This window comes from Tympanuchus pallidicinctus, unplaced genomic scaffold, assembly GCF_026119805.1.
Source record: "Tympanuchus pallidicinctus isolate F22 unplaced genomic scaffold, pur_lepc_1.0 scaffold3, whole genome shotgun sequence".
NCBI lineage: Eukaryota > Metazoa > Chordata > Aves > Galliformes > Phasianidae > Tympanuchus > Tympanuchus pallidicinctus.
This window is the reverse complement of record NW_026294747.1, coordinates 55,416,680-55,440,713: the sequence shown is the minus strand read 5'-3', so window position 1 is coordinate 55,440,713 and position 24,034 is coordinate 55,416,680. Positions and strand designations below refer to the sequence as shown.

General features: G+C 47.4%; 2 protein-coding genes across 9 annotated transcripts in view; both read left to right on the top strand.

Moving 5' to 3' along the window:
* MAPK1IP1L (mitogen-activated protein kinase 1 interacting protein 1 like) overlaps nucleotides 1-24,034 on the top strand; it is a 36,714-nt gene that overhangs the window by 4,770 nt on the left and 7,910 nt on the right. Inside the window, exon 1 of one of the 5 annotated variants that reach the window (XM_052696677.1) lies at nucleotides 21,362-21,470. The exons of 1 other annotated variant lie outside the window; for it this stretch is intronic. Coding sequence is in view for 2 of the 4 variants with exons in the window: in XM_052696679.1 (XP_052552639.1) it covers nucleotides 22,480-22,553 (74 nt within the window). In the remaining 2 variants the exon portion in view is untranslated. 3 more of the 5 variants (XM_052696678.1, XM_052696679.1, XM_052696676.1) reach the window with 3 other exon arrangements.
* SOCS4 (suppressor of cytokine signaling 4) lies at nucleotides 51-10,008 on the top strand. Of its 4 annotated transcripts, none has more exons than XM_052696635.1 (3): nucleotides 1,480-1,576; nucleotides 5,646-5,728; nucleotides 6,172-10,008. In XM_052696635.1, the coding sequence occupies exon 3, from the start codon at nucleotides 6,269-6,271 to the stop codon at nucleotides 7,577-7,579; it is 1,311 nt and encodes a 436-aa protein (XP_052552595.1). In that variant the 5' UTR covers nucleotides 1,480-1,576; nucleotides 5,646-5,728; nucleotides 6,172-6,268; the 3' UTR covers nucleotides 7,580-10,008. The 4 variants fall into 4 exon arrangements, with proteins under 4 accessions (XP_052552594.1, XP_052552596.1, XP_052552595.1 ...); XM_052696637.1 differs by lacking the exon at nucleotides 1,480-1,576 and adding an exon at nucleotides 2,976-2,994; XM_052696634.1 differs by lacking the exons at nucleotides 1,480-1,576; nucleotides 5,646-5,728 and adding an exon at nucleotides 51-182 and having other exon boundaries at nucleotides 6,172-8,028.

The window sequence follows — 24,034 nt, the reverse complement described above, 5'->3', positions numbered from 1 at the left end:
CTCCGTCAGCGCGCCGTCAGGACACGGGGCGGAGCTGCGAGCGGTGGGGGCCGGGCCCGGCCGGCAGACAGCGGGATGGCGGCGGCGGGCGAGGCCGGGACCGCTCGGAGGCGGCTGAGATCCGGCAGGTGACGGGGCCGGAGCGGGGCCGCCTCCTCACGACTGCCGGGCGGCAGCGGCAGGTGAGCGGCGAGGGGGACGCGGGGAGCGCGGCGGTGCGGAACCGAGCCGGGCGGCCTGCCTGCATTCCTTCCTTCCTTCCTTCCTTCTTTCTCTTCCTCCTCTTCGCCTGCACGGTTTGCCTCAGTGAACGTGCTGTAGGAGCTCCTCGGGCTCGCGGGTCCCGAATGGTGGCACAGGGCTGCTGCCATCCGCGCGGGTCAGAGCTGTGCCGTGCCTCTGTCAGCACAGCTGGGGCTGGAAGCAGGTCGCGATACGATACGACATGAAGCGTGTCCGTAGGCTGCAAAATAGGAGCTGAGCTTCTTTATGTTTCTTAAAGGACGAGACGTGTGAGAGCTTGGCGTACCTGAAATAAACGGAAAATAATCTTTCCCCCCCCAAAAAAAAAATTAAAAAAATAGTAGTTCTCTGCTTTTCCTTTATGTAATTTTAACGTTCTGGCCCAAATTCTTCCTTCTTCTAAGGAAAATGGCTTGCAGGCAGAGCCCTTGGATCCTCAGTTTCACCCTGCGATCGGTGCTGGGCGAGCACTGGATCTATTTGTGCTGGAAGCGCGACCGGGCTCTTCCTAGCACTGTGTTGCTACTTTCATGAATGAGTGAGGAAGCGTTGCCAAGTAGGCATGCTTTGTTTTTGCCTTTACTTAATTTTTTTAATGAATATGCCCGGATTTCATTATTAAACCCCGTGGCAGCTGTGTGAAGACATGTTTTCCATGGGTGTACCCTGACATATCTCAGCAAAGCGTGATTTCTGGAGAGGATAATGTGTGCTAGCACCGTGATTCTAGCTGAACCACTTACCAGATGAGTGGGAAGGCCAAGCTATTCTTATAGCAAGCTCCTGGGGCTGAGAGAAGCGTGTGCCAGCTGTATTATTATGCCTCTAATTATTTATTTTAGTTTGCAGAATGTCTCGTGCAAACTGCACCTGAAACATTTTATGGTATAAAAGCTCAGCTTCATGCAGATGTCCCAGTTCACAGTCCAGAGGTGCTGCCTGCTGGAAGAGCTCTGTGATTCCTGGGAAAGCTTTTGGGGTCTGTGGGTTTGTAGGTCACTTGGCCAAGGGAACAGGGCACCCTGGCTCTGTCCCATTGGAAGTAACGAGGCATCAAGGTTAGCCTTTAAATCCAGTTGGAAATTAAAGCAGCTGGCTTTATGAGGGAGGTGTAGCTGGTTGGGAGGGCAGAAGTGGCAGGGTGGGAGCGTGCTGCTCACCTGCAGGGTTTCTGGGTGGAGCACGAGTGAGGTGTTGGTCATGGGACATAAAGCTGTTCCTGATTTAGTGCTTGACAGGCTGCTGAGCGCTCTGCCCGGCTCTCCTGCAACCCATGCACAGGGTGCCTTGAAAGCAGCAGGTCTGAGCTTTCCAAGCCTCTTCCACATCTCAGGTATGAATAAAAGAGCCCTGCTTTGGGGTTGAGGGAGGTGTTGCTGCATGCCCTGTAGTTCTGGGAATATACAGACTCAGTGGGGATCGGGCGTACTTCCAGGCAATTGCTTCTGTCATTCTGGTTTACCAGCTGTATCTTCAGGCAGTAATTTCTGTTTCGTACATGTGATAATTTCTTTAATTAGTTGAAAGCTGGAGTTGAGCTCCATTCTAGAGTTAGGTATTTTGGATGCTGTATCATAAATCAAAATAAACGCATTCAAAACGGAGAAAAATAAGTTAAGAGGAGTTGAAACTCACTGTTACTCTTAATAGGCTGGGCTTTTTTCCAAAGAAAGTCAATAGCAGCTCAACTTCAGTGGAAGGTCAGGTTTTAAAATGCGGTCTCGCAGCCAAAATTTAATTGGGTGAAAGTAATGAAAACAGCATGTGATCGCTGAGAGATTTTTGAAATGACTTCTATGTAAGTTGTAATAAATTGGAGCATTTTTTCTTTTCGCTTCTTTGTCAGGCTTTTGTCAGAAAGAAAGACTAGAAAAAAAAATAACAAGATTCATTTAATTTAGCGTATGAATCTTCCCTTTTAGAAACGATTAGAGTTATCATACAGTGACCCTTTGGCTTTTCTGTACAAGAACAGCAAACCTGCTAAGTGCTTTCTGCATGAGGGTCACGCAGATGGGAGCAGGTTGCCCACAGAGGCAATGGGGCCTCTGTCCTTGTGGTGCCCAGGACAGACTCTCCAGCTCTGGAGGGCTGGAGGTTGGGCTGCAGGCAGCTTTTCAACCAGCACCCAGGGGATGTTATGACATTCTCTTTCTTCTTTGCACAGAGACTGAAGCAGCTTCACAGAAGGGACTTGGAGGCTTGAGGCAAGGGTCCAGGGTGTAAATATCTAGTTAAAGCAATTCACTATTTATTGGAAGGGGGGGGGGGGGGGGGAATTTGCCTACGCTTAGAGTTTTGATTCTGCTGATGGAGTTACTGGGTGTTTTGCAAGTGATATAAGTAGGCTTATGGTGAGGCTGAATGTGCCTTCTCACAGATAGGCACTGAGATGGCATTTTGCAGCTGGCTGGGAGGCCTGAAGTTTAGTGTCAGGGCATCGGTGCTGGGAGGAAAGAGCACCTGGAACAGCTGCTGCCCCATCCACTCCAGAGCCTGCGGACGGAGCCAGAGAGGCTCTGCGTGTTCAGGGAGCTGTGCCCTGGTGAAAACAACAACAGAACCCACCCCGCTGCCTCTCCTCGGGGATTGCAAGCCACAGCACTGTTGGATAACCTTGAACTGCAAGCCGGATCCCATGGCCTGATGTGAACTCTGTTTATCCCTGCGTGTTGCTTTTGTTCTGCCGCTCGCTTAGAATTGCGAACATCAGGTTTTTTGTCAAATACATCTGCTTCTGAGATGCCTGAGGTATCCCCACTTCAAAGAAAGCTTTGTAGGCAGACGACTAATCGTATCTGTGCTGTTCATTCTCTACCAGTGCTTGTCTCTTCACTTTTTGCAGAAGGAGAGATCTCAGAACTGACGTATGTAAGCTGTGTGGAGCACGACTTTCCCATTTAGCATTGCCTGTAGGGAAAAATACACTCTGTGTTCCCTGGTTTTTATTCTCCCTTTCCTCTTCTGCTCTTTCAGTTGCATTCAGCCATTAAGGGATATAGGTACAACATTGTATTTCCTCTCAAGTGTGCAGTGCAGGGGATGGTCGGTTTAGGTAGGTGGCCTTAAGGGTAATACAGCACTGAATGCACCACTGTCCTTTATGTCTGCGTACCTAAAATATTTTCAGTTGCCATTTTACAGACAAGGCTCTTAGTCGTGGATTGGGAAAAGTATGAAGGCACGACTCCTAGTTGGAACATGAGACAGAGGGATTTGGGCATTCCATGTGGTGCTGGGATGCGTGCTGAGCTATCCTTCACTCTTCTTCCACAAGGTCAGATTCAGATTTGGCCTTAGTAGGATGATGTCCCATTTTCTTCACCCACTCTGCACTCTTTCCATGGATGTCTGATAAATGATTACTTCTGTGACGTGGCAGGATTGTGCCTTGCTCCCAGCAGCCGTCAGCCCCTGGGAGCAGCTTTCTGTGCTGCTGGCTAATGGTGCATGTCTTACAACATCATGTGCTATCGCTTCACTTTGAGTTGCAGGGTTCAGATACCACTGGGACGTGATGGAGGAAAGGTAGGAAGTGGAACATGGCTTTGCAATTAAATACAAGAACAGCTCAACAAGGCAGAGATGACAGAAAACACCAAAGTAATTTCAGTGGTAATGCTGTGCTGTCATGCCGGGGGATATCAGACCTTTTCAGTACTTTTGGGTTTTGTATGTTTCAAAGTTTTTAATTAAAATCCCATATTCTGCATCTTCTTACTCCTTATACGGTCTGGGCGTGCAGGATGAGGTAATTAAAGGTTTCAAAGTCAATTACAAACTGTCATATCCTAATTTTTAAGTACCTGACTTTGTACCCTAAATAGAGGGAGGATTGAGGTTGGATGCCAGGGGGAAGTTCTGTGCTGTGAGAGCGGTGAGGTGCTGGAACAGCTGCCCAGAGAGGCTGTGATGCCCCGTCCATCCCTGGAGGTGTTGAAGGCCAGGTTGGATGGGGCCCTGGGCAGCCTGGGCTGCTGTGAAATGTGGAGGTTGGTGGCCCTGCCTGTAGGGGGGGGTTGGAGCTTCGTGATCCTTGAGGTCCCTTCCAACCCGGGCCATTCTGTGATTCTATGAAATGAGATTTCCCTTTCCAATTAAAAATGCCATGTATAGAGTTAGTAGATTCCTACAGACTGAATCTAGAAGAGGTTTATGGGGCTTTTTTTCAGTCATTGCGTAGAAAACTCAGTGCTCCACTCTGGATGAAAAATAGAGATAGTGCAGAAGCAGTCACTGAGTTTTGGTCCAAATAAAGGCAGTTTAAGTTTCACTTAAATGCAGTCTTTCTTCTGTCAGTATTACATCTGCAGTGTTTTCACTGAAAAGTGGTGTGTAAAACCTTGAGAGAAGAAAACAGTCTTTAATATTTGATGATTTGTAATTGCTGAAATGTGGACACATTCTCTGCTTCCACAACCACTGAGGGATTGTTCATCCAGCTGCCTCTAACACTAGGGTTGTTTTTTTTTCCCACATATTTGCAATGTTTTCTCTCTTACCATCATTCCACATTCCTTCATCTCCTCACATTGCTCCACCTTTCCCTTCCCTTTTCCTCTCCACCCCCCCCCAGGTTTGTGGATTGTAAGCAATGAACACAATGTCAAAAATTCTCAGTGCAAGTTCCATCTGGGTTGCATTTGGTCTGCAGATTGCATGTAAGCCTCTGGCACAGCAGGCTTTCTCTTTACTGAAAGCAGAGGCAAGACCTCAGCCTGCTCAGCCCCTGGGGGACTGCAGGGAGATTGTGTCATGCTGGCTAATCCTAATGATGAGGACGAATTGAATGGAGAGAGGAAGTGGATGCCCTTTTCTTTTCCTGCTTAATATTTACCAGGTCAATTAGTTTTAAAAGCCAACGGTGGACAGCAGGCTCGGAATCTCATGTTGGTGCAAAGGCATGGTGGTGTGTGATGGAAAGCAGTTCTGCATCCTGCCATGCCTCAGCAGGGTGTATCATACACAGCATATTGCTGCCTATGTTCCTTAAAAAAAGAAATATCTCTGCTCTACTTTCAACTGAGCAATCAAAAGAGGAATTTTTGTTCTTCAAAGAGCAACATTCAAAAGGAGATCTCTTATCTAGTTGAGAATTCACTGCATTTTTGAAAACAAAAGCGAATGAAATCAGCAACTGTGGGTCTCAAAGCAGCAGTGATTTTAATAATGTAAACTTTCTTCTCTAATGAGTAATAAGCGGTTCCATCTTTCATGGCCTTTTAAAATTGCTTTTAGTAAAGGACTGGATTTGTTTTAATCCTTTTCAGTATGTAAAGCCCCAGATATTTCAATCCCTTGGGGGCTCAGTATTTTCCTGCTCCGGTTTAAAAGGCAAAGGAAAACAGCTTTCAGAAATTGGCAGAATCTGTGACTGATAGAATTTATTTTTTTTTATCCAGAAAGTGACCCAAAAGTGTCAGTTAAGAAAAAGATCTCTGGCATCCCACTCTGTGGATTAGCAGCAAACAGGCGTATCATCTAGGTACAGTAGCTCTTTGTACTCTGACCTACTTGTTTCTGCACTGCCTTGTTTCTTCTTGAAAGGATATTTGGAAGAGATGCAGAATTTGCTCGAAAAACAACTAAAGCAGCGTCACCTGCCATGTGAAGTGCTTCATCTTCAAATGTTCCCTTGCAAAAGAGAATTACCAGCACCTCCAACCTTCTGCTCTGCTGCATAGTCAGAATAGGGGCTCTAAAGATACATCAAATTGTTTATTCTGGAGGATGCTTTTTACAAGGAAGGCTTAAGATCCTTGGCTGGGATCGGACCAGGATTTGTGGAGGGCTCTCAAGAATTCAGCTTGATCATTATTTATAGGTGGCTAACAATTAATTGTCGCTGTTGTCATGCATACACAGGCATTCATCTTGTGTTGTGTGCATGCAAAGCTGTTAACTTAGCTGTCTTCTCTTTGTCCTCAGATACTTTCAGAAAGCACCACAAAGAAGCTTCCTTGGGTAGAAAACCCTGCAAGAAAAAACTGCGCTTTCTGGAAACTTGGGGAGCAGAGCTGTCGAAATGGCAGAGAATAAGGACAGTAACCTTAAAAACACAGATGTGAGACCCAAGAGCAGCCGGAGCAGGAGTGCAGACAGAAAGGATGGTTATGTCTGGAGTGGAAAGAAACTCTCCTGGTCGAAAAAGACTGAGCGCTGTTCTGACACTGAGATGGCGAACGCTGCAGGAAGGTCAGGGCCTAATTTAAGGAGCCAGGAGAGAAAGTATAGCTGCTCTTCTATCGAGCTGGATCTAGATCGTTCGTGTGGACACAGGTTCTTAGGCCGGTCTCTCAAACAAAAACTGCAAGATGCTGTGGGTCAGTGCTTTCCCATCAAAAATTGTACCAGTCGGCACGCCTCAGGACTTCAATCGAAGAGAAAAATTCATATCAGTGAGTTGATGCTAGATAAGTGCCCTTTTCCTCCACGCTCGGAGCTCGCTTTTCGGTGGCACTTGATTAAAAGGCATACAGCCCCTATAAGCCAAAAAGCAGAAGACTGGACAATTGCTGACTTATCCCAGAATGAGGAAAAGGAGGAGGACCTACGAGACAATGCGATAGAGTCCGATCCCCCATCGGCTCCCTCCCCATCCTCTGACCTTACTGATGGCATTCCCTCCAGGCGGGACTCACGGTCCGAGCTGGCGGCAGGGAAGGTGGTAAGGAGCAGTAAAGACGACAGCGACATGGACTCCGACGATGAAGTTGTAACGCTGTGCACAAGCTCTAGGAAAAGAAACAAGCCCAAATGGGAAACCGACGATGAGCTGCTGCGGATGGAAACGCCTCCGAAATACCATACGCAGATCGATTATGTGCACTGCCTAGTCCCAGACCTCCTGCAGATCAACAACAACCCCTGCTACTGGGGAGTCATGGATAAGTATGCAGCCGAAGCACTGCTGGAAGGAAAGCCAGAGGGAACGTTTTTGTTACGAGATTCTGCCCAGGAAGACTACTTGTTTTCCGTGAGCTTCAGGCGCTACAGCCGCTCTCTGCACGCGCGGATAGAGCAGTGGAATCATAACTTCAGCTTTGATGCCCACGATCCTTGTGTCTTCCACTCTCCTGACATCACGGGACTCCTAGAGCACTATAAGGATCCAAGCTCCTGTATGTTCTTCGAACCGCTTTTGTCCACTCCGTTGAACAGGACTTTCCCTTTCTCCCTTCAGCATATATGTAGAACAGTTATTTGCAACTGTACGACCTACGATGGTATTGATGCACTGCCTATTCCTCCATCAGTGAAGCTGTATCTGAAGGAATACCATTATAAATCAAAAGTTAGAGTACTCAGGATCGATGTACCAGAGCAGCAAAGCTAGAAACTATTTTTGTGACAGAATGAAATGGTCTCTAAACAGGTGAATTGTGTGGTCAGTCCTTCCTCCCTTTAAGTTCCTTTTCAATGGCAGTTTGACGTTTTTCTTCCTCTTTCTGCAGATCATTCAACCCAAACAGGCCTCTGCTTAAGGCTTTTTTATCCAACTGTACTTTGAGTCTTCCCAGCTCTCTTTTAGAAATGATATTCCTTGTGGGCTTTTGGTACTGTTCCTAAACTAGTTTTATGGAATTTCAGGTAGGCTTTCTGGTATTTCTATAGATGGATAGTCTTTAGATCGAAAAACCTTAGAAATTGGATTTGAACTTGATCCATCTTTTATATTGTATTTCCATCTGTTGCTGACATGTTTGAAATAATGCACTGTTAACTGAAGACTGACTCATCTGTATTTTCTGCATTTCTTTTAAAATGAGTCTCTAGTCTTGTGTCTGTGTGTATGTCTGTCTTTAATACAGTAATTTCATCAATCTATTTCTAACATTACTATTCCTAGCAAAATGAAGTTTGAAAGAGGATATGATCTTTCTATAAATACATCAGGGGACTGAACACCAGGGAGGGGGAAAAACAATTCAAGCTGAGGCCAGTGCTGAGTACAGGAACAAACTCCTTTCTATAGGAGCTGCTGCTTCTGAAACGATAAAGCACAGCGTGGGAGGAGGAGGAAGAAGACACCTCCTTAAGGACCCTGCAGTTTGTGGGTATGAAACTAGCTGATCTTGTGTCCTGAGGTAGTGATGGACAGTCAGATCTGCTGCTGTCACTGGTTTTATGTGTGGAAAAGATCCAAAATGGGCAGTTGCTCGTAAAATACATACGCAGGATAAAAGAGGGAGCACGCAGCACAGCCCAGTCCTGCTCCTGGGTTGCAGAGTAAGGGCTACAGGAGCACAAGCAATATTTCTCATTGAATATTTCCATTTCACCTGGTGCTGCATGCTGTAAATTTGCAGATCTGTCCTGGAAGCTGCCTGTTGAGGAGTTAGCAGGGAAGCTCTGCAATACAGCTCCACTGGGGACCTGCTTTCCTGCCCACGCTGCCCCTGCACAAGAACACCCTTTCCCCTGAACTGCTGCCACTGTGATGTAAATAGATTTCCAGGGACATCTGCTTAGAGACCAGCCAGTTTGTTTTCACTGTGTTTTAAACAGGTTTTGAACCAAAGTCTCCAGGGAGAAAATGCAAACGCATCAATCTATCGCATCGCACATGGATGAATGAGCTGCAGGACAAACTCTCAGCTGCTATAAATCAGCATGGCTTTATTGATGCACTTAGAACAGTTTATACCAGCTGAGAGTCTCCCTCCTCCACATGCAAATGATAATTGTATGACTGATGTCAGAAAAATTACTTCTTTTTTTTTTTTTTTGGGCAATGTTTTCCTTGTGCTGCTTCCATTCAACTGATACTAATTTTTGCATAAGCTGTGTTTATTCAAGAGCAGCTTCCTATTAGTAAATCTATTTCTTCTTGATCTATCCCTGCCATTTTCCTTACACAAAATGAAAGAATAGCAGGGGACAAATTTGCTGTTTTTGCCTGTCAATACAAAGCGCTGCTGCAATCAAAATTAGTAGTAACTGGCTTGAAATCTGACTTGATTTTAGTGATTCGAGAGCTACAAGCAGTCTTTCAGAAACAGTTCAGCTCAGTTTCAGATGGCAGTTCCCATTATTATGTTTCCTACAAGTCCACAAAACGTAGATTTCAGCCAAGAGTCTCATCCGCTTTGGAACGTATCAAAGGCCACCAGCTCTTTCAAAGCCATCTGAGAAATGTCCCTTCAGGATGAAAGGTCATGAAAGAACCTTTTAGGGCTCAGGTCTGCAACTTGCTGTCAATTCAGTGTCGTTCCTTCTGCAGCCTACACTGCTTTGGCAGCCACAGGGTGTTGATGCATCGCTTACCCCAAAAATGTCTACAGCTCTCTGTTTTTAGGAGCCCTATGTAGTATAGCAGATGAGGGATGAAGGTGCTGCAAGTAAAAATAGTGCCTTTCGAGGCTGGGTGTGAGTCTGGGCAGCCTGGTGTCGTGGTTGGCAACCCTGCGTATAGGTTGAAACTAGATGAGCACTGTGGTCCTTTTCAACCCAGGCCATTCTATGATCTGAAATCACACAGAAAGTCCTAATGAACAGGCTGTGGAAGCTCACCCTGTGCTTTTTTCCTGTTATAATCGTCCAGATCATACTGTGAGTGTGACCTTGGTGCAGTCTGAATTTTGTGTGTGCATGCAGTCTGAGAGATGTATTTCATGAAGTACCCAGTTTTTCATGAGATGTGAGAAATCAAAAACTCTATTTTGCTAAAACCTATGTCCCCTCTCTCCTTGTTTTTCTTTTTAATAAGCTTTGTAGAAATTAACTGATTTTACAATGTGCAAAGCATGGTCATCCAGAAGTTTCTTCCTGCTGTTCTTATTAACTGGATTTAACCTGGAGAAGAGAAGCCCCAGGGAGACCTCAGTGTGGCCTTCCAGTACTTGAAGGGAGTGGATAAACAAGAGGGGGAATGGCTGTTTGTGAGGGTGGATGGTGACAGGACGAGGGGAATGGTTTTAAAGTGAGACAGGGAGGTTTAGGTTGGATATGAGGAGGAAGTTTTTCACCCAGAGGGTGGTGAGGCACTGGCACAGGTTGCCCAAGGAGGCTGTGGATGCCCCATCCCTGCAGGCATTCAAGGCCAGGCTGGATGTGGCTCTGGGCAGCCTGGGCTGCTGGTTGGTGACCTGCACACAGCAGGGGTTGGAGCTGGATGAGCACCGTGCTCCTGTGCAACCCAGGCCATTCTATCATTCTGTGAATAACAGTCTCACTGGTGCTCAAACAATCCTTTGTAACACCTCGCATCATCCATCTGAAGGATATTCCAAAGATAACCAAGTCTTGGAGATCAGCAGTGAAGCCCTTCGGATCTCTCAGAAAGCCTCAGAAACAGGGTAAGGACTTCTGTTTTGTCATCCCAGGTTCTTGTCAGATAAAGATTGAACATGGAACAAAGAAAGGTGTGGAGAAATACAAGTGCTTGAGGTGCCAGCAGGCACGCAGCTGATGGAGTCGTCCCTCAGTAGCAGCCCTGGCTTCAGGCCCCTGCTTGGAGAGGAGACACCCAGCCAACTCTATGCAGGAATTCTGTCCATCAAGTGGTTTCTGTTGCTTTGAAGGCTCACCTACGTTATTTTGTGGTTCTGTGGGAGGGTGATGCCTTACATCAGTGTAACCGACTGTGATAAGGAAGAGGGATCTGATTTTGATAAATGATTCTGATAAAGGGACTCCTTGATGCAGGCTGAGCAAACGGCGTCTACAAGCTGTTTTTACAGGGTGCTTTGAAAACATCAAACACTGTTCGTTCTGTTCCCAGGATGGGTTTGGGGTAGTTTGTCTGTCCAGTGATTTGGAGTATACGTTTCTTCTCAATTTCCTATTCTCGACAGCTGTCACACTTAAATCTGAGGCCCATTTGGGAAGGATGTGTCTATCTTTAGTAGACGTTTAAAAAACTGAACCTAGCGACCGTAATTGAAATGTTCTTCTTTTAAAGATGCTGGTTTGTTTCCAACGTGAAAAAGAAATCCTTGTGTGATGCAGACACACGTGGCCTTACTGTAAAACCGATGCCTTCTTCAATAATTAAAAAGGGGGATGCTTTAATTTTGAAAAAGGATGCTGTAGGAAGGAGGCTAAAGGAAGCTTTTAGTCAGCTCGAAGGCTAGATTTATTGATCCAGTGATCAATCCCTTTCTCTTTCCTGGATTTAAAGCTAATGGGAGACTGTGGTCAGAGATGAGTGGCTTTTAGTTAAGGTTTTTGACTCTTATAAATAATACAACAAATGTCCTAGTAAGTAATAAGACGTAAGATACTGGCTCATTCTTTTTAAATAGAACAAATGTGGCAAACAAGGCTCAGCTGTAATTTTTGAAGTCATTTGTTAGACAAATTGCTCTTCTCTACTTCTTTTACAAGAGAGACATAAACCATTATATTATTTATTCATGAATCATAGCCATTAAGATGATAAATCAAATTATCAGCTTCCTGTCTCTCTTCAGTTTTAATCATTTTTTATAGTTCATGTAATATAAAGACAGCTTCCTTCCTATGAAACAAGAGACCTTCAGAGACCTTTTTATTGGGAACGCACATTTCCTTCCCATTTTTAAGTATATCCCAGTGATTTTCTCTGTCAATTTTATCTGCAATAAAAATCCAATAAGGAACTTGTACATTGATTCAATATAGCCAAGCCAGCTATGAAGTCGGTCATTTTTCTTCACCTCTGAAATAAGGCAGGGCTCCAGAATGCAATTCAGGGTTTCTCTCTGCCCCCCTTACGTGCACCTGGAAGCATCATAAGGTTTGTAGGGAGCTCACCTGCTGACTGCAGGAGCCTTCTGAGCTGCACTGTGTGAGCTCTTGGTGCTGCATCCACACAGCCACCACGTTTCTCTTTCCCTGAGGTGGGAGAGCTGCTGTTGCCTGACAAACCAAGACCACGGCAGGCGTCCTTTCCGTCTCGTTCTGGCTGCTGCTGCATCCTAGAGGTGCATTGGCAGCTGTGTGTGACGTGGGGTGGGTGGAGGAGCCCGTTCAGAACGGAAAGCCCATCGATTGCCATTCAGACTGTGGCTGCTTGCAGATTTGGTCAGCTTGATGACCCACGTGAAATCCTGCTCTCAGGAAGCGCGGATGAGGTCAGGGTTACGAGGTTACAGAGGACACCACCCTCAGAAACACGCGGCTGTGCTGCAGCGCAAAAATCAATGCCTGTTTACTCCACTCGATGAATAATAGAGTTTGAGATGTAAATATATAATTGATGCATATAAAATCTATAGGGTGAGGCTGAAGTGAGTCGCAACGACTTCCCTGTTCCCTGCATCCATCTTAACAACCCCCCGGCTACCTGTGATGCGCCAGCAGCCCCAAAGGCTTCCTCGGCCCCAGCTCCCTTCAGGCTGGCTGCCACGAATTCCGCAGGGAACGTGAATTCCCTGGGAACTCCAAAGCAAGGCTTTCTCTCCTTTTCTGCAAGGAGCACAGCCTGTAAGACCCACAGCATTTGTCTCCCTGTTAGGTCTGTGGCCGTTGGAATGATGCAGCAGGAAGAGCCCTGGGCTCGTGTTACGCACCGTCATTCATGTCCCGGCACAACGCCATCGCTGGGCTGTAGCAGCTTCAGCAAGGTTTGAATCCAGCACAGAGGTAGGACGCCCAGCTGGGAGCTGTTCCATATTACTTTCCTTCTCTTCTCTTTAATTCTTTCCATGGGAAAAGAAATCCTAGTCGTTTCCCCGTTCTCATTAAACCAGCCTCTAGCTAAGAGCATCCCTGAGTTTGCTTCAGCTGAACAGGTTCACTGCCAAACCTTTTTTTCTGAGTGCATCCATTGGACTAGACTACCATCCATTGCTTGTACAAAAGTGAGTTGTTTTGTTGGTTTTTTTTTAATGAGGAGGCTGGGTTTGGTCCTTTTTAGCAGTGATGCAATGGTGTTTCTAGGTCAGGTCTTTCTGTGCAGTCACATGAAGTTCCAATTTGGACAGAACGCCCAGTGAGGGTCTTAATGTTTGATGCTGTTACGATTCGAATGTTGTCTTATCAAATTTTATTTCCAATTAAAAGAATTGGATTAGCTCTCAGACTGAGACCTTTGGTGTTATTTTTAGCCTACAACTAATGAACCCCTGAAAATAGAGCCTATCATACAAATACAGCAATTGGTTCTGCTGGAACGGTTAGGGAAATACATCAGCAGATCAGAAGGGGTAATAAATCTTCTGTCACAACCTTCCTCATTAAGGGAGATAATTTGAAATTGCCTCTAGTGTATTAAACAGCTCATTATTTTTTAGGAGGGGCAACACACGAGACAAAAGAGTAGTGTTCTTTTAATTGATATCCAAAGCCTGAACCCAGCAAATTCACTCAAGAAAAGTCAGCCTGAGCTGCGTGGCCGTACAGCTTGGCCAGAGCCACCCAAGCCTTCATCTCTTCTCTCTTAGGGAAGGAGGAAAGGTCTCCTGAAAATACTGCAGGGTTGATGGGGGGTTGGGGAAAGGGCATAGCCCTACTGTGGAGTGCCTCTCCACCAACACAGCTGCAAAATCACAGAGGTAATTTAGGGCTCGTGGATATTTGTCTGATTGTAACAGGACAAGCCCCAGAACTTAATTTCTCTACTTTATCTGCACCCCAGTGTTATTCCTGAGGCATCTAATAAATCAAGTAAGCAAAGGGTACCTCCATACCAGCACGTCTGTGGGAGCACAAAGGGAACTTGAGTGGGAAACTGCACCGAGAAAGGGGAATTTGGGGTGTCAGCTGAACTGAGGGATGGAACCCGTGCCAGAGTACAGCAGAAACATTCTTCTGTGTGCATGGCCACGAGCTCTCTCAGTAAAAAACAACACCACCCTCGTGGTTTTGGTGAAGAACATCACTGCCTCAACTTTAGCCTTCCCTGAAGTTCCTCACTTCCCAGGACGCTTTTGACCTGACAAGCTGCATGCTAAGGACAAGCTGGAGGGTTTTCTTCACTGTATCTCTACAGTAAAAAGATGCTGGCACTAGACCAGAAGATGCCTGAGATCTGGCTGCCATCAGGGGAGCGCCAGGTTGGCGTGTGGGACATCCTGTCATTTTTATCCTGTCATTTTTACATGCTCAGAGCCAAATTGCATCTTGGTGTAATGCTGCTGGCCCTTGTACACAAGTCATCTTGATCCCGTGCCCAAAAGGAGGGCAAATGTGAAGGGAAAATAGGAGAATATTGTACTGGAGAAGATGGACTGAAAGGTGGGTATTGCTCTTCCTTTAGTAGCAAAAGCAGAAGTAAATAATTCCTCGCTGTATTGGACACATTCCTTTATTGTGATTCCAGGCAGGGAAGGGAAAGGGACATTTGTTATCGCACAGACAACATATGGCATTAGCAAATAACACACGGTGTTGTAGCAGCTGAAAACACAGCTGAGTATATCTTAACCCCCTTAACCTGAAAAGCACAGTGGTAAGAAGTCAAGCAAAAAGGTCTGTGCCTCTTTCCGCTTCATACTGGCTGCAGTACCACCACACACATCCAAAGCCAAAGTTCTTTCATTTCATTTCTTGGCCAGAAAACTGATCCTTCAGCTTCATCGTATCCATATTCTGATACAATACCTTCATAATGTCTTCTCTATTTCGATATAAAGCACAACACTGGCCAAGCATCCATGCAGCCAAGTACCGGTGAGCGCTGGTAAATGCCTGAGGGACAGTCACACAGATGATGGAAGCAGACCTTAATTGCCTTGTCTCTACCAAAATCAGCATTAGCAATAGCAGTGTTATGAAACTATTCCAAAAGAGGCACTAAATGCTGGTGGTTCTACTATTTAAATGTGGCTGCAGTTGTGAATTTCCAGCCGTGGGGACAATCACTGCACAGAACTGGCCGCGACGTGGTGAATGAATGAGGTACCCCGCCGCACGTCTGCTTACCTCATGGGCCAATGGCAGCTTATTTTTAATCACGAAAACACATTTCAGCAGGCATGCCATATGTATTTCATCTAAATGAGGAGCAGTTTTTAGCAATCCCAGGCCTAAGTACGACGCAAGCTGTTCAATCTTTGCAGAGAGGGAGAGTCCATTCATTTCTCCTGCGCTTCAGCGCGATCCTTTCCGAGTCTGATCCCGCAGTCCTCACCACCTACTTGTTCCTTAGAAACTGCTTATGTGATTCATTCTGTGTTCATAGGTTATAACAGCAACGTGCTTCTTGTTTTTGCTGCCTGTCTCTTCGTTAAACCTGTGGTTCATACCGCGGGGCCGGGGAAACTCCTGTTTAGGGAGTTGCTTCTTTCTTGTATTTTGGCAGCACATTTTGTTGTTTGCTCGGAATGTGTTTAGCTGAAGGAGGGCTGAGGGAGGGGTGTGAAGCAGTCCGGGATGAGACTGGTTTTCTCAGGTTGCCAACCAGCCTGGACCTCGGGTCACTGAGCCGAAATACTACTGAGAAAGAGTCATTTGTCTTCATTATTTGTGTCACAACAGTGGCTCGATGCTATTACCTCGTTGTTCAGGATGCTGGAAACTAAAGCAAGGAGATGCTCCACGTCCCAAACAGCGTCAGGTCTGAGCCTAAAATAGGCTCAGGAATACAGCAGCGGTGGCCAAGGGAGGGAGTTCTGCAGCACTGGCATTAACCAAGCGTGGGGCAGCAGTCACAGGGTGTGGAATTAAAGGACAGGAATTTCCTGGAGGAGGAGAAGGAACTGCTGCCAAGCTGGGCGAAGGCAGGCCGAGCTGGGAAGGCAGGCAGATGTGGCAATGGGCTGTGCTGCAGGCAGCCTGCAAGCACCCCTTCTGCTCAGCCACCTCCAGCAGTGCCCAGGGAGCACAAAGCAGCACAGCCACTGCGTCCCCTTCCTCGGGTGCCACGATGCTGCTCCAGCAGCCCAGCGTGTTCTGTGAGGCACTTTATCCCAGCAGTCTGTGCCTTTCCTTCGAAATGGCTGCCTGTGTGGAGTGGTTCTGCTAATTCAGCTTGCTGGGAAGGGGAGATTCTGGCATAACATGGAATCATAACACAAACCCACACTGCCCGGAGCTACAGGAGAGGTCTGGCAGGAGAACAGCAGCCTGGCTGCAAGGATCACTCGGTGCAGTTTGGATGCACGACTTCCATGAACAAAACCCAGTGCTGGATGAATTGGCGTTTTTTTCCCCCCTTTTTTCCCCTCTCCTTTGCCCTGCTCCTGTGGAAACTGCACGGGGAACCCTTTGCCATGACAAAACCATCACCCCACACACTGCTCGTCACAGGACTCTCATACAAAGCTCCAACATCAGTGAGGAAACTTTGACTGAAATGAACTTTGCATCAGGTTCGTTCCAAACCTTCCGTTATCTCACTTCCAATTTATCACTCAGATGTCTGTAATTCTCCCCGGAGAGACTTTCTAGTATTTAAACAGCTACTGCCCTGCATAATTTCTTCCTGTTTTCAGAAGAGGAATAGAGGAACTGTGAAATCATGCTGAATGCCTCAAGAGCCCAAAGAGCAGAGATTCTTCATTGAATTTGCCACATTCATTATCAGCTGAGGATGTGACTGGAGAGAACTCCAAGGTTTAAAAGTTCAGAAGTAGGTGTTTCTTTTCTTTTCATCCGGACTTCAATTCATTCCAGCCGTATTTGCACTTTAAAGGAGCTCTGTCAGACAAGAAAAACATTTCAAGTCACTTTTATTTATAGGAATCCTTCAGACTTTGGTGGCTATTGACTTGACAAATCCATTTGACCTCAAATATCACTGCAGAAATGTTTTTGTGGCGGGTTTATTAGCTCAGAAGTCTTTCCCAGGCTAAGCTTTTTTCCAGCAGTACCCTTCCAGCAGGCTGGTGGAAAAAATAAGACCCAAAGAAGGAAGTGGATTCTTAGCAGCGGTCATGCAGACTGTTTTATTCTCATGGCGTTTTTGCACGGCATTAGCAACTCAAAGGCACCAGTTCAGCACGGCACTTCAGCTATTTGCTGAATCAGGGGCTGAAAGCTCAAGAGAAAGAGGAGGAGGAAGGACATGGGTGTTATTCCCGCGGATTTTGGCGGAGCGTTAAACGACTGTTAGCTGAGCGACAAGAATTTCCCCTATTACAGCTGCAGTGGATGAGATCTGTGCTCTTTTGATGGGGCAGCCTGAAACTAACACGGCATCAAGTCATCAAGTCCCTATCTTCAGTGAGGGAGAAGGAAGTAAGATTCCAAACTTGTCCTCTTTGAAGCTGCTTTTTTTTCGCCTCCAACTCCACCCTATCTATTCTTCTTGATCAATCTCTTGTTTCTGTTTCCCTGGTCCATCACTGTGGGACATCCAGCTAACGGAACGCTCGTGTTACTGCTGGAAAAAGCTGAAACACCGCACCAGAGCAAAACGACTCTTAGCGGAGTAACTTTCTTGATAGCCACGATGTGAGGATGGAGGAAATGATTCATGGCATGATGTATCTCTGCCGTGGGTCCCACTGTATCAGTGCTGTGAGAAGCACTGATGTCGGTGGGGAAGGCACTGCGCTCTCTCAGCTGCTCCATGTATCTGGTAAATGTTCAGCCTGGTTCGTCATGGCAGCACTGGGGGAAATACCCTGACTATGAGAGACAGCAGGTGAACATCGACCTGGTCTTCATTTGGAGAGGTTTGGGTCAGGTGGTTGACTTGTTGTGCTGCTAAAATAGAAAGGCACTCCCAGATGCACGAGTAGAGCAGGAGGCAGAGGAGCCAGCCTCCAAACCTCATGCAAAGAGAAAAAGAAGCTCAGCTCACACTGACTGCATCAGATCTGGATGTAGCCCTTCATACACGATATCTTGCACTGAATAGTAATTCATCACATGCCCTTCAGTAGCACCTTTGTCCTATCAGTAACTTACTGAGCCCTCGCAAGCCCAAATGATCCTTACGTGCATCGTTCCCTGAATTACTACAAGCCATTTGACTGTAAATGGGTTCTTTGGCACCAATCAGCAGATCGTTGACCTTAGCAGTATGATTATGCCATCAATACGCATCTGAAGCAGAGACATGAGTGACTTGGTATTGAACGATTAATTTCACATATGGAAATGCATGTGAAAGGGGTTGTGCAAAACTGGAGATCTCAAAGGCCCCCAGAGGGATTGCAGAGGAAGTGCAGAGTGCCAGATGGAGAAAAAGAGCCTGAGCACAGAAGCATCTCTTGATGAACGCACGGATCCCAAGTGCTTTGCACAGAAAGATAAAACGAGGCACGAATATATGGCCACAGATGGCATGGCAGGGCGGTGGTGAAAAACAGTGATGGAGCTTTAGCAATCCAGGCACGTTCTTCCTGCTTGGAACTGCTCACATGGTTGCAGAGATGATCAGCGGACATCCCATGGCAGGAGCAATACCTTTAATTTAGTGCTGGCCTAAGAAAAGTTTTCCAGCTTGTCTCCACTGCAGCAAGCACTTGAAAATGTGATCCTCCAGAGAATGAAGGGGCCGTGATTTCATGTTATCATCTGTCAGCGGGATCTGAGGCTGAAAGCCAAGCAGCAAATGGCACAAAACTCATTGAGAGACTGAGGATTGCAACACCAGACAGAAAACAAAGTCAGCAATTGGGCAGGGGGGAGGGGAGAACAGAAACAGAATTGAGAAAGGCCTGGAGCCATGAGGAAGGGAGAGGGTTTGGGCCTCTTTGGGAGAAGTCAGGTGGGCTTCACTGATGTCACACAGAGAGGAATTTGCTAATTCCTGTTCACTGAAGAACAAGTGAAGAGAACTCTCTACTGCCGCCAGCCATAATCAGCAGCTCTGAACTGTGAAAACAAGCTCACACGGTGGCTTGATGTACGATCAAGGCTCTACACATCCACCACTGTGCAAAGAAAACGTACCCCAAAAATTCACTCCTTGTCACAGAACACCCATACTGGAACCTAAGTGACTGTCCAAGTGCCTCTGATGACAGTTCACCTGCTCATAATTTCACAACAAGCAAGCAGCAATGCTTCCTTTCCAGCTCAATCCAGTTTATCTCATCTTCTCAATAGGGTGCATTTGCCATCCCCACGCACTTTGAACCAGTCCTATGATTTTATCTTCATGGCAACAACCTTCTGCCTTGAGAAGGAGCGCTTATTAACTAGAGACAGCGTCATTTTCAAAGTGATTTATTTTATGAGGGCTTTGAAATAAATTATCAGTCGGTGATTGGCCACAGGGGAAAGCATATAAAAGCTTACCACGTGCACTGAACATACCATCTGGTATCCTTTAAAATCGAGCTTCAGGGTGGCTCAGCTCATTCTTCCGAGTGCATAATGTTCACAATGTACACTGAAGCATGAATATAAAAGCGGAGTGACATAACCCAGAGAGAACCAACACTGCAACTGAAGCTTTCTATCTCGGATCTCGCTTTTCCAGCCCATCATCATCCCTGCAGGCATTCAAGGCCAGGCTGGATGTGGCTCTGGGCAGCCTGGGCTGCTGGTTGGTGTCCTTCTCATAGCAGGGGATTGGAACTGGATGAGCACTGTGCTCCTTTGCAACCCAGGCCATTCTAGGATTCTATGATCAAAGGCTGGCATTTTCTTCACTAAGACTGATGTCACAGTCCATCATTTTAATCCTATTAAAAAAAAAAAAGAAAAAAAAAAAAGAATAAAACCCCACAAAACGAATCCTTTCACTTTCCAGTTAGGTGAAAAAGGGACGCCTCCGCCATGTGTTCGATTTCCACCTTCTGACTGGCTGCTGTAAAAGCAGAAGGTACAAAATCCATACTGTTGTTGTTCCTCTGGACTTACTGCCTGTGGCATGCACTGCCCTCTGGGTGCAATAAAGTTTCCCAACGGCAATGTTTGTCACATTTCAAAACCTCTGTTATTGTCCCTGCGAAATACTAAATCTGACAGGCTGGAAAGTTATCAAGTGAAATCCAGTGTCATGTAAGCAAGAATCCAACAGGAGAGATCCGGATGCTCGCACTGCCTACACCACTGCATTCTCAGCCCACCTGAGATCAGCCTGCTGGTGAATAGTACCGTATTGCTTGTAGTACAGAATAACAGACCTACTTTTGGTATGGTCTGTCGCTCTCAGGCACACAGTTTGGCCTTTGAAAGACAAAAGGGATCCTGATCCATTGAGAAGGCAGCTCACTCATACAGCTGGGGAGGGCACAGTGCTTGGGGGCTTACAGAGCAGACAGATGCTCCCACGTGTCGAAAGGACAACGAATCCCAAGTCACAGCAAGGGAAAGTCTGACTGTTACGGGGCATAATGGTGGTATTCACTGTGCTGGTGTGTAAGGACTGCACTGGATATCCAGAGATGTCGTGCAATCTCTCTCTTTGGAGATGCTCAAAATGCAACAGGCCAAGGTTCGAAGCTGGCCCTGTTTTGAACAGGAGGTTACAGCACTGCTGCTTTGCAGCCCAAATGTTATATGATAAAAAACAGTGGCCCAGGTTTGTAATGCAGAGGCAACAGCACAGGCCCTACGATGCAGAGCTGCTCTCACAGAGGCACAAAACTCCCTTTCTGAATAACTGAAATAATCCCACAGCAGGACTCAAAGTGGACTGATGGAAAACAACGCTTCTTACAATTCGGAGCCAATTTTTTTACACACAGCTTCCATTGTCTTCCCTAAGAATTGCATGCAGGCTCTGAACTTGTAATTTCATCCCAACTTTTTTTTTTCTTTTTTTTTTTCCCACTGCACAGTTCGGAGCGTGTACCAATGTCTTCCAACGGGACGCAGCCAGGGCTGTGCGTTACAACCTCCAAGCACTGCTCCTGACACTACCGTGGGTCGGCGGCATGCAAGGGAGACACGGAGCCCTGGAGTGCGCTAAGGGAGGGGAAGGGAGCGGGGAGGGCTGATGGGGGCGGCTGAGGGAGCTGGGTGGGTCAGTGTGGGGAAGAGGAGGCTCGGGGAGCACCCACTGCTCTCTACAGCTCCCTGACAGGAGATGGGGGTGAATGTGAATAAATGTGAATAAATGTGAATACGGGAAAGCAGCGCGCATCGGCGCGGACACGGCCCACGGCGCCCTGCTGCCGCGCGGCGCCCAGAAGGGCCGGAAGAGCCGCGCCCACCCCCACCTCCCCTCAGCGGCGGTGGGGGAGGGGCAGAACCACGTGACCGCAGAAGGGCGGGACGAATGGGGGATTGTCACGTGGGTTGGGTGGGGCTTAGTTCGCCCACCCTTCCGGTCGGCGCGGGGGCGGGGCGTGTGACGCATTTCCGCTTCCGCCTGGGCGTAGGGGAGGCGGTGGTGCTGCGGGCCGCCGCCTGCTGCCTGGTTCTGTTCCGGCCTGTGCCGCGCCGCGCTACTCCCGCAGGTACCCGCCCGGCCCCGGGCACCGGCACACGAGGAGGGAGGGGGGGATGGAGGGCCCGAGCGGCGGGGCGCCGCCTTTCTCAACTCAACCGCGGAGCCGCCTCCGGGGACCGCTGGGCCGCAGCCGGCTGCGCCCCTCCAGGCCCCGTGGAGCCACGCGGGGGCGGCGCCGGTGGTCGCTGCCCTGAGGGGAGTGGCGGGAGCTCGGGGCGGGGTGGGCGTAGGGCTCCGAGGTCACGGGGAGGGGCTGCACGTTGGCTGCGGCCGCCTGCGCCTAGGTGGGGCTGGGGGCTGGGAAGCCGAGCTGGCTGGTTCGTGACGATCCCTATTTTAGGCCTCGGGGGAGCGGGTTGTGCTGCTTCGGCTGGGTGAAATATTTGGTCGGTTTCCACTGTTAGGATCTGAGCTTATAAATGAATATATAAATGCGGTGTATAAATAACCGTTAAACGTTTCTCATTAAGAGAAGTCCCGAATCAGGTTTGTGATTGTGGCTTGTGAGAAGTCATTTTGTTTTCTCGAGTGTTGCTATCCTTCAGGTGGGTGACTCACTGACAAAGGGACAAAATTGAAGAGAGCATTTCCTGGAGACCGAGCTGCCTATTTGCCAGGGAAACGGGTTTTGAGGTGCATTCAAAGGAAAATGATCACCTCGTGCAGTTCAACCTTTTTGTCTGTGGATGTAGGAAACAAGGGGTCTTTATTTTTTAAACAATAATTTTTAAGAAGGCACGTCCTGAAGCATCCCTTCCCTAGAGCAGTGGGACCAATGACTGATGTTAAAATGTGTGCCAACCATCAAGCTCCTCCTGGAGAGCACTTCAGGTAATTTTGAAGCTGAAGTTCATTCAAGCATACCCTGTCAGTGAGGAATCGAGAATGAAAAGGCACCAGCTGTGTCCATTTGGTGAGGCTGTATTCTGAAAAGCAGTTATGCTGGAGAAGGATCTCTGCAGAGAAGCAGAAGGGTGTGGAGTTCTGTTTGTCATCGGTGGGGCTGATACTGGAAGATGACACATAGTTTTGGTGTTGCTTTAAAAACAAGAAGGACCTTCAATAACTGCTCACATTTAGCTGGTAATTGGTGAGTATGTAGCGTTGTTAGGAGGAGGATGTAGGTGTTCATTAACATTTACAGGTAGTTCAGGAAGGCTTCCAAAGAATTGATAACAAAGCTAAAGTTGGAAATACATAAGTAGGCTTCTCAAAACAAGGACAATGTGGTGAAAATGGACTGCATGTCTCTGAGGAATGTTCAGAAGCTGCTATGGAAGAGATGTTTTAAATGTCTTGGAGCTGCTCGACTCACATCTCTGTAAAACTCCTAGGGTAGGATCTTCATGGAATCATCACAGAACAGCCTGGGTTGCAAAGGAGCACAGTGCTCATCCAGCTCCAACCCCCTGCAGCAGCCCAGGCTGCCCAGAGCCACATCCAGCCTGGCCTTGAATGCCTGCAGGGATGGGGCATCCACAGCCTCCTTGGGCAGCCTGTTCCAGTGCCTCACCACCCCCTGTTGTGGCCAGGAGTGATCTTTGGCAGTGGAGAATTGCAGTTTTCTGCTGGTTTGCAGCACAGCTGGCACACAGATAAGCCACCTCAGCACTGATGTATGTTTGCTGGTTTGGGAAGCTTCTGTTTGTGATGTTGGGGCCACCCGAAGTGATCAGGTCTCATCTTAGGAGGGGAGGCAGCTGTGAAACAGAACGGCTTGTTTTGTGTGGAGAAACGGAACAGATTACAGTTCCTTATGGCCGTGTATTTTGTGGGCCTTGGAAACTGGTAAGACTTCTGTTTTGAATTGTGTTTTTTTTTTTCTGGTCGTTGGTAATTTATAGCAAACGCGCTAACGAGCGTCGTTGTGGTTGTCATTCACGATGAGATCAGTGCTGACAATCTGAAGACTAAAAACCCTCCTCCTGCCTTCTTTTCCGTCAAAACAGGCGGAGGAGAGAACAAAAAGATCACTGCGTTTAAAGCAGCTGCTAACTATGCAACTGTTGCTTTTTATCTTCGGTCTCCCTGCCGTTTATTTCCCTAATGGATAAAGGTCAGGAGAAATTGTTGCATGGTGCTGGATTGTGGCATCCAAAAGACCCTAAAAATGGAGAAGGGCAGCTATAAACTGCTGATGCTTAATGCCTGAAGGGAGAAGCTGCAGTAGAAGCTGGCAGTGGTCTCTCTTGCATTTGATCTGCGTAGCTGTGTTGGTAGTTAGAGTTATGTAGGCAGGAATCCTGTTGTAGCTGAGGTTTTGCTGGTAGGCATTAGTCATGTCACAGTGACAAAAGAAGCTCTTTGCTGATAGAGCTGTGCCACCCGGTGGAAATGCAGCTGTGCCTGTTGCATTGAGGATTTCTGTTGCTCTTTGGAAGGTGATCTCAGGGGAATCAACTCTGAAAGGGGAGATAACAGCAGGGTGAGGGGAAATGGTTGAAGTTGAAGGAGGGCAGATTGAGGTTGGATGTCAGGGGGAAGTTGTGTGCTGTGAGAGTGGTGAGGTGCTGGAACAGCTGCCCAGAGAGGCTGTGATGCCCCGTCCATCCCTGGAGGTGTTGAAGGCCA